Raw genomic sequence first — 9,935 nt, forward strand, 5'->3', positions numbered from 1 at the left:
CAGCAAGATTGGACTCGGGCACCGGGTGGCACTGAACCCTCTACCCTTCGTCCCAGAGAGCCTGGCGGGGAGAGGACGCAGGTCGTAGGGGGTCCCCCCCAGGGGAGAGGAAGAGACAACCCCTTTCGAGCTTCCAGGCACCAGCCACTCCGGGGAGGGGGCCAAGAACCAACGGCGGCCAGCACCCGGCACCCTCGCCCCCTCCCCCCGGGCCCGGAGCTTCCAGCCCGGGTCTGCGACACCAGGAAGAAGGCGCCTGAGCTCCCCTCCCGACGAAACAGCCGCAGTAGGAGGTGGGGGCGAGGAGCGGGCTGAACTCGTCCGCTGCCCGGGCGGTGGAGCCCCCGCAGCGAGGCGCTGCGCGGGCGGTGGAGACTCGCGCTTTCTCCAGCCCCTGGGGCAGAACTTTCTCGCCCCCCCTCCTTCCCCCGCAGCCGTACTCCCTCCCCAGCCGGCCAGCCCTCCGGGAGGAGAAAGCGCCGCGGAGACAGCCGGGGCGGGGGCCTACCTTACCGAGGGCCGGCATCATGTCGGCGGCGCAGGTGTCCTCGTCCCGGAGACAATCTTGCTACCTGTGCGACCTGCCCCGCATGCCCTGGGCCATGATCTGGGACTTCTCGGAACCCGTATGCCGCGGTTGCGTCAACTACGAGGGCGCGGATCGCATCGAGTTTGTGATCGAGACCGCGCGTCAGCTGAAGCGGGCGCACGGCTGCTTCCAGGACGGCCGCTCCCCCGGGCCGCCGCCGCCCGTCGGGGTCAAGACGGTGGCCCTGTCGGCTAAGGAGGCGGCGGCGGCAGCGGCGGCAGCGGCGGCCGCCGCACAGCAGCAGCAACAGCAGCAACAACAGCTCAACCACGTCGATGGTTCCACCAAGCCTGCGGTGCTGGCGGCCCCGTCCGGCCTGGAGCGCTATGGTCTGAGCGCAGCCGCTGCTGCCGCCGCCGCCGCCGCCGCCGCGGTGGAACAGCGCAGCCGCTTCGAATATCCTCCACCACCGGTGAGCCTGGGAAGCAGCAGCCACTCCGCGCGGCTGCCCAACGGTCTGGGGGGCCCCAACGGCTTCCCCAAGCCCACACCGGAGGAGGGACCCCCGGAGCTGAACCGCCAGAGCCCCAACTCGTCTTCAGCGGCGGCGTCGGTGGCGTCTCGGCGCGGGACGCATGGTGGACTAGTGACAGGGCTGCCCAACCCGGGGGGTGGCGGAGGCCCCCAGCTTACCGTGCCCCCTAACCTGCTGCCGCAGACGCTGCTTAACGGCCCGGCCAGCGCCCCCGTGCTGCCCCCACCGCCGCCTCATGGTCTGGGCAGCCGTGGGCCCCCGACGCCCGCGCCCCCCGGGGCCCCCGGGGGCCCAGCTTGTCTCGGGGGCGGCCCAGGCGTATCGGCCGCGTCGTCCTCCGCGTCATCTTCGACCTCGTCGTCGGTGGCCGAGGTGGGCGGGGGTGCTGGTGGCAAAAGGCCCGGCTCCGTGTCGAGCACTGACCAGGAGCGCGAACTGAAGGAGAAGCAGCGTAACGCCGAGGCCCTGGCTGAGCTGAGTGAGAGCCTACGCAACCGCGCGGAGGAGTGGGCCAACAAGCCCAAGATGGTCCGCGACACGCTGCTCACGCTGGCCGGCTGCACGCCTTACGAGGTGCGTTTTAAGAAGGACCACTCGCTGCTGGGCCGCGTCTTCGCCTTCGACGCCGTCTCCAAGCCTGGTATGGACTACGAGTTGAAGCTGTTTATTGAGTACCCCACGGGCTCGGGCAACGTGTATTCCAGCGCATCTGGTGTGGCCAAGCAGATGTACCAGGACTGTATGAAGGACTTCGGTCGGGGTCTCTCCTCCGGCTTCAAGTATCTGGAGTATGAGAAGAAACACGGCTCCGGGGACTGGCGCCTACTTGGAGACCTGCTGCCCGAGGCCGTGCGCTTCTTCAAGGAGGGCGTGCCCGGCGCCGACATGCTGCCCCAGCCCTACCTGGACGCCAGCTGCCCCATGCTGCCCACGGCTCTGGTGAGTCTAAGCCGCGCCCCTAGCGCGCCCCCGGGGACCGGGGCCCTGCCGCCCGCCGCCCCCTCGGGCCGGGGCGCAGCTGCCAGCCTGCGCAAGAGGAAGGCGTCCCCCGAGCCCCCGGACTCCGCCGAGGGCGCGCTGAAGCTGGGCGAGGAGCAGCAGAGGCAGCAGTGGATGGCGAACCAGAGCGAGGCACTAAAGCTCACCATGTCGGCCGGGGGCTTTGCGGCGCCGGGGCATGCGGCAGGGGGTCCGCCTCCGCCGCCCCCACCCCTGGGACCCCATTCCAACCGGACCACCCCGCCCGAGTCAGCCCCTCAGAACGGCCCGTCGCCCATGGCCGCCCTCATGTCGGTGGCAGACACACTGGGCACGGCGCACTCGCCTAAGGATGGCAGTTCTGTGCACTCCACCACTGCGTCCGCACGGCGCAACAGCAGCAGCCCAGTGTCGCCGGCCTCCGTACCCGGGCAGCGCCGCTTGGCATCACGGAACGGGGACCTGAATTTACAGGTGGCGCCCCCGCCGCCTAGCACCCACCCGGGCATGGACCAAGTGCACCCCCAAAACATTCCGGATTCCCCTATGGCCAACAGCGGGCCCCTCTGCTGTACCATTTGCCACGAACGTTTGGAGGACACGCATTTCGTTCAGTGCCCCTCTGTTCCCAGCCACAAATTCTGCTTCCCTTGCTCTAGAGAGAGTATCAAGGCCCAGGGGGCGACCGGCGAGGTGTACTGCCCCAGCGGAGAGAAATGCCCCCTGGTTGGGTCGAATGTACCTTGGGCCTTCATGCAGGGCGAAATCGCGACGATCTTAGCTGGGGATGTTAAAGTGAAAAAGGAGAGAGACCCTTGAACCACAAGACAGCCACTTCCTTAGCCCCAGACCAGCTCCTCTCCCGTCCAGAGGGCCCCTCCCCCACCCACATCGACCCTCTCTTCCCTCACTCCCAAGATGTAGAATTGTGAATATAACACACTGCAAAAAGTTAGTCTTATGTATAGACATTATTTTCGTCGTATGTTTCTATATTTTGAAACAAAGGTATGTAACTTCTTCATTTGAAGGATAAGCTGGTTTGTGTTAAGCAGTATAATATTGGTTCGGTCATTTGCATCATATTCGTTAGCATTTATTGGTGGCAGAGTGTTTGCCTAGGTACAGAATTAATAGCCTTTAGCAACGACTGCTGCTGGTGTGTATTTTTGTAATTGTTATGCACTCACTGAAAGGAAGAAAAACACAAAAGAAAATGACTTTTTTTTTGCCAAGGCCAGTGTTGCTGCCTAAAAAAAAAAAATGATGCTATAAGATGGTGAGAGCTTCATTTCTGAACAGCCCCAAGTGTTGAAGTCTTCACTTTATTTTGTTTTGTTTTTGTTTCCTTTGCAAAATGGTAAGGGGGGTGTTGGGGGGGTGGGTGTTTTTTGTTGCAAGTTTGTGAGGGAAAATGTTTTGGTTTGTTTCTACTGACCTGAATGTGTTGGGTCTTCACGTGTTGTTTTGTTTTTGCTTTATTGATGCACGGATGCTTTTGAACAGTAGAGCGAAATGCTAGACATGGAGAATCTGCTCTGTTTGTCCTTTATACATTTCTGTAGTTAACAGAACACTGTAATGTGCCTTGGAGCTTAGTAACTTGTAATAAATTCAATTGATATTAATTCTGCCCCGAGTCAGCAAGTGTGTTTTTCTGGGGCTAAGACCACACAGCTCCAACATGGGGGACACCCTCCCTACTTCCACCACAGAACACAAATGCTGGTGCCTTTGAAAGCCCTGAGAGGTGGCATCTGTAGAAGGCCCTGTGCTGGCTGACTGCCCCTCCCCTTCAGTACCAGACTATTTACACTCACCTCTCTGGGGCAGGACAGTTGCTGACTAAGCGATTTCTGTTTACTCTTCAGCATCTCTGTTTTCCCCTGACGCGCACCCCAGCTGCAAATAGCATCGTCAGAAATGCTTTTTTGGTGCCTTTCCCTGTGGCCCTGAGTATATGCTGATACCCAGTGCAGCTGTGACTTAATGCAAGTGGGGTGGGGGAAACAGAACAAAACCGGGGTGCTTTGCCTCCTAGATGTGGCAAAAATCACTGTTATTGCACATTTAAAGCAAACATGTCACAGAGCTGGGAGCCAGCAGTGGAGGCAGGAGGGGTGTGGGAAGTGGGAAACAAATCCATGTTCTCAGGACTGAGTTCCCAGCAGCTTCCAGTTCATGCATCGGAGGAGAAGTTTCACCTCATTCATGACGTTTCTTTCTTTCCCTTCCTTTTTGATAATCATTTCAAAAGGCAGGACACTTAGCTGGTTGTGGAGAGTGGGGAAGAGAGAGTCCCAAACCGTGGGGGAACAATCGCTTATGACACCAAGTAGAACCCGTCCCCACTGGTGAAGAAATGCGATTATTCATCTAGTTGACTTTTTGGTGGCATTTGTGAGGTACAGAGGGATGGGGATGGGACTGGAATGTCCTTTAGGGCTCTGGAGCCCTCCCAGAGCTCTGAGGGAAGGCAAACAAACCTGGTTTGAACCTTGTACTTTCCTGGGAGGCAAATGGAAGGGGAGTAGGAAATGGGGAGGGAGGAAGCAAAACACAACCCCAGATCCTATCAGAAATCCATTCCTGGCCACACCCCATTCCTGGTGGAGGCAAACTGGGCCAGGACTGTCCGCACAAGGCCAGAGGAATAGCGAATAAGGGAGCAGGTGAGTTTGGGGAAAAACAAGTCACTGGTTAGCCCAGAACACCGAGGTGGAGGTTGGGTTGGTGTTCAGACTTGCTGTTAACAACATGCTTTCAGTTTCTGTTCCTGCTTTGCCGCCACCATCACTGAAGTAGTGGAAACCATGACTCTGTGTTTGTGTGCGTGTGCGTGTGCGTGTGTGTGTGTGTGGAGGTGTGAATAAATGGCAGTTGGCGTATCTGCTGCAGCCTCTTAATCCTGGTACCCGGGAGGTACCTGTCTCACCTCATCAAGAATCTCCCCACATATAAATAGATGTGCGTGTCAGCTTCCCGCAAATGTGTCCTTGCATTTTCATCTGCTGCCAAGTGTTGTATTGGTGCTTATGAGTCATGGAACCTATTTTCATCCTCAGGGGTAATTAACTTGGGGGTGACAATGCACAGCAGACTGTAGGAAGAGTTAATCCTAAAACCTATTCTCGCCTGGCCACCAATCACACATTTCACTTCAAGGTCCGGGTTGGCTTTTCTCATCAGCTCATTAATAAAAACCAAGCATGTTTCGCCTGGAAGATCCTCTGAGGTGCTCCCAACCCCCACGCCCACCGCACACACCCATAAAATGGGTGAAGCTCAGCAGGCTGAGAATACAGGGATAGAGCGTCACGGGTGTAACTTAACCACCAGTGAATGAAGGCATGGCGGGTGCAGCCACAGCATTGAGCTGCACACGCCGACTTGGACGTGTGGATGACCGGTCCAGGTGCGAACCCGCTGAGTACCGTCCGGTGGAGCCAAGTGGGAGTTGGCCCCGTCACCTGCCTCTGTGTGCGCATCCGCTCCTGCTGGCCTTCCGCTGCCTCTTCATTGCTCTTGTATTACTTTCAGGAACTTTTAGGATTATGGGATCCTCGATTTAGTGCACATAGGTAGGAAAGGGGCCTGTCATGAAGAGCTGAGAATTGTAGTTTGCTCCCTCTTGTTGCTGGGTGCAGGAGAGGCAGAGCTGTAATGATGAAGCATCCAGCACAGGCGGCCAGTTAGGTTTCACTAAGGAAACCTGCCTTGATGAGACCTGGGGGAAAGGAAGGAGGGAGGGGGTAAGAGGGAGAGCACGGGCTGAGTGGAAGTGAATTATAATGGTGCAGTTAATTAAAGTTTACCAGTACCAGGAGCCGTTGTTAAATGGCAGCTCCCCCTTCTTTGTTTTTGGAACTGTGTGACCTTTCCCTTTGTGCTGACCCATTCCGCTGCTAGTTTGGTTGCCTTAACCAGTCTTGCTTTGATCCCTCAGCTAGATTTCCCCTACCCTGACACTTTCCACATTGCACACCCAGGAAGCAATTTCCTCTCCAGTACAGGAAGATTCTTGTGGGTTTCAGAGATTCAGATGGAGATCTCTGATGAGCTAGTCTTCCTTCATCTGCAGTTCACCCTGGATCTCCCCACCTCTATTTCCTCCTTCTCATTCTCTTCCCACTCCGAGCCAAAGTGGCCAACATTGAAAAATCTATATTGCTTTTATTTATAGGCATCGTTTGTGCAGCTAACCTAAGCCTGATGCTTCTTTGAGTGGGCACAGGGGTGGGGCAAAGAGGACAATTCAACAGTCAACATTTTTTGACCTTGATCTCTGAAGGTTGCAAAATGGGAGATCCACCAGTGAGGACAGCTCACCATGTCAAGTCTAGCATTCACATCTGAACTCGCTTTGCTCACATGGGCGTGAACACATGTTTTTAAATGTGCTTTGACGGTTCATTTTCACATTCATCCAGCCCAGGCTATTGATGTAAGGAGGACTGAAATTCACTTTTGTTTTCTCATACTTTGTCACATCCAGGAAATTGGGACAGGGAATGACCCTTAAGGGCATCTGGTGAAATGCTCTTTAAACCTTTCTGGGGTCCTCTGACCTTAGAAAAATTTGGTGAAAATGATGGATACTTCCTCAGAAAGTACAGGTGCCCCCCACACACATGGACTTGCATACATTTTCTTTCCTTTTTAATTTTATGTACTTATATTGAATAGGTAATATATTCCTTTGGTTCAAAATTCAAAAGATGCAAGGGGAATACAGTACAACCGTAAGGTTTCCTTTCTACAAGTGGCCCCTCAGCCACCTACCTCCCTTCAGGGATGCAACCAGCGTTACCCAATTTTTAAAGGGGTTCATGCATATCTAAAATCCATCCATGGAACTTGAGGTTAGAACCTAGGTCTAGTTCATCCACCTAGTAAAAATGAGGGCCCCATGGCACAGAGAGGTGAAGGAACTTGCCTAAAGTCACACAGGGGCAGATCCCAGGCTAGATTCCTGTTAAGAACAACTCTAATGCACATTTAAAAAAATTAAGGACATTGAACTTACCTAGAGTTTTATATGAAAGCAGGTGCTGACGAAGTGGGCAAAAGGAGAGTGAGTACCTGGTGGGGTGGGGCTCATTGTTTTTAGTAGCTCTTGGAGGACAGTGAACAAGCATTTGTCCCTTGGTCTCTTTTGCAGCCATACCTTTGGGGGAAGGGGATGTGGAGAGCAGTGTCTAGGTTTCTGACTGTAAATATCAGGTGGTCCTTAATTAGTGGAGTCCTTTCTTAACCTTTGAGCTGTGGGCCCTCACACCCCTCCCCCTTTGATGATTGGAAACTTCTGAAGGTTTAAAGACCGTCAGATAAGTAACCATTTGGACACAGAGGTCAGAGTTAGGGAGACCAGGACTCCTGCCACCTTCCCTTGAACTTGGGGCTTCTCTCGTCTCTCCCTGTCACCCACCTCTGCCTGGCCATCTAGGAGACAAGTGGCATGCCCGGTGCTGTGTGAGGTGCCGGGTGGATGCACACTTCAGGCCAGCCTACGAGGAAGGTGTGATGACCCTCGTTCTACAGATGTGCCAACTGTGCTCAGAGAGGTTAAATGCCCAAAGCCATCGTTGGTATTCCATTCAAGCCCAGGGCAGCCTAGAGCCAGGACTCCTATATTGCTCCACGCAGGGGGCCTCTAATTTCTGACCCACAGGGCCCAGGAAACCCAGGCTCAGAGCTTGAGCCTGTCCCTCAGCCCTCCCCATCTCCCAGAGTCTCCATGTGAGGCTGGCCAGTGCCAGTTAGTGAGGCTGTCCCCGGGGGGCGGGGGGGGGCGCTGTTGGGAAGCCCCTGGGAGAGGGCATTTTCTAGGCTTGGTGTGCTCGGAACACACCATGGTGCTGTCCAAGCCATATTTCCAATCAGGGATTCTGGAGCAAGACTGTTCTGGAGTCTCCCTCAAGCTGCCTCCTACCCCTAAACTTAAGAATGAGCCACAAAAGCTTACCTCCTGTGGGTACCACATTGTGGACCCATGATTGGTGGGTCCGCACTTCAGGCTAGACTCGAGAGCAGTGTCGCAACCTCCCAACTGGTCTCTCGTGGGCTCCAGTCTCCACGCATTCCAGGCCAGGGCTCTGTAGCAGGCAATTCTTTTACACATCTGAACATGTCATCTCCTTGCTTAGAAACCTCCCTTGGCTCTCTGTTGCCTACAGGATAAAGTCCAAATTCCTCAGCATGGCAAGCAAAGCCTTCCACTATTTCTCCATCCCAGGGGTAGAGTATCTTAATTTTTAAAAAGGTATTACATATACATGGCAAAAAAGAAAATCAAACAGCATGAAAAGATACTCGGTGAAAAGTCAGTCAGTCTCCTTCCTTCCAGGTCTTCAGTTCCCCTCCGCTGAGGGAAGCACTGCTGGTAGTTATTTTGTGTATATTTTCAGCAGCATTAGATGCACAAAGAAGCTTAGATTTATAATATATATCTCCTGGGCGTAGATCTTAGAATAAGCCAGACAGGAAGGAAGGTCCAGGGCAAGGAACTAGACTTGGTCAGAGCCCCAGTCTGGGTCTGGGGTGTCCTCTACCTCCACAGCCAGGGATTAGCTATTACTTTTCTTTGGCTCCTGGACAAGGTGTGTGTGTGTGTGCCCTTGGCCCACGCCGGTGCACTTATACCTACCTACATCGCTGTGGTGCTAGCGTTGGGCTTCCTAAGCCAGCCCCATTGTGGCTGGGGGGTGTTCTCTGGAAGGGATGGGGATGGGGCAGTGGCCATGGACACCAGGTATTCCCTGCAGTGTCCAGCGCTTTCCCCTACTGCCACATTCTTCTCCCTTTCCCATCCCCCACAGCAGCTTGGTGAAGCTGGCAGAACTGCTTCCTCAGGTCTCTTAGGTGACAGACCGGGAAACTGTGGCTAAAAGAAAAGAGCGAGGGAGAAATGTTATTGAACGTAACCTCTGGACCCTCTGGGCTAGGCATGGTCATATACTGTTGTTCCTTTATTATGGCAAGGTTTGGAGGCTGCTCGTTGCCATTATTCTCCTTTGACAGGAAAATACCCATAGTAGGTACTGTCATTACTCCCATTTTACAGACAAGGCAACCAAGTCACAGAGCAGTGAGTAACTTCCCCCCCCCCCCCAGCTTGGCCTCACTCCCTCTCTCACAGGGGAAGATCGTTCACACGCTCCCCAGGCCCACACCCCAACACTTCACTCTCCACCAGTGCAAACCCTTCCAGGGAGGCCTGGGTTTTGTTGCAAGGAGGAGCCAGCATGTGAAATCCAGAGCCATGGGCAGTGGTTCAGAAACCACAGCTCGAGGAGGTCCAGCTGCCTCTGAGAACAGGTTTGGGTTGCTGAGGGTGCCGGGGGCAACGCTGGCGGCCAGCACCGGGGGACAGGTAGCTCTGGAATGCTGGGCCATGTGAACACGGAGGAATTAACTCTGAGCCCCTGGGTCTCCGCCCAGACGGTCACGTGACCACCTCCTACAAATCCCCACCCCCACCCCCGTTTGCCTGGAGCTGTAGGCAACTGATTCTTGACTCGGGAAGTTGCCAACAGGCCCACTCCAGTGGGGCAAGGGGACCCAGGGACTTGGAGAGGGAGCCTGGGAGCCTTCTGGAATTAGGACCATTTTAGGGGAGGGGGAGAGAACGGCGGCTGAGCTTCCCAGGGAGCAGGGGGGCCAGACGAGGAGCTGCTGTGAGGTCCTCCATCTCACCTGGGCTTAAAATACTGACCAATCCATCTGCCCAGAGGTGGCTTCTCAGCTCCAGGCTGCTTCCTGCCCCAGAAGGGCCTTCATGTCTCCTCGGTGACTGAGTACCACAACTGGGGCAGGGGGAGGTAGGATGCCTTAACCCACTCCTACCGTCCTCAACCCACCCTTCCCCAACAGGGGCAGAAGGGGTCAGCAGGT

The 9,935-nt window shown here is 55.3% G+C and overlaps 1 protein-coding gene and 1 long non-coding RNA gene across 2 annotated transcripts; one reads left to right on the plus strand and one right to left on the minus strand.

Annotated features, from left to right (window-relative positions):
- The first annotated feature begins 377 nt into the window (after positions 1-377).
- IRF2BPL (interferon regulatory factor 2 binding protein like) lies at positions 378-3,670 on the plus strand. The gene has a single exon (XM_067729726.1). It carries the CDS (start codon positions 528-530, stop codon positions 2,859-2,861), a length of 2,334 nt encoding a protein of 777 aa, XP_067585827.1. The 5' UTR covers positions 378-527; the 3' UTR covers positions 2,862-3,670.
- A 3,415-nt stretch (positions 3,671-7,085) lies between these two features.
- On the minus strand, positions 7,086-9,060 carry LOC137220114 (uncharacterized). The gene is made up of 3 exons (XR_010941477.1): positions 8,689-9,060; positions 8,008-8,212; positions 7,086-7,209 (listed from the first exon to the last, which is right to left on the minus strand). It is a non-coding gene; the product is annotated as an uncharacterized lncRNA (long non-coding RNA).
- Between the last annotated feature and the right edge of the window lie 875 nt (positions 9,061-9,935).

The sequence above is a fragment of the Pseudorca crassidens genome, chromosome 1, assembly GCF_039906515.1.
Source record: "Pseudorca crassidens isolate mPseCra1 chromosome 1, mPseCra1.hap1, whole genome shotgun sequence".
Lineage (NCBI taxonomy): Eukaryota > Metazoa > Chordata > Mammalia > Artiodactyla > Delphinidae > Pseudorca > Pseudorca crassidens.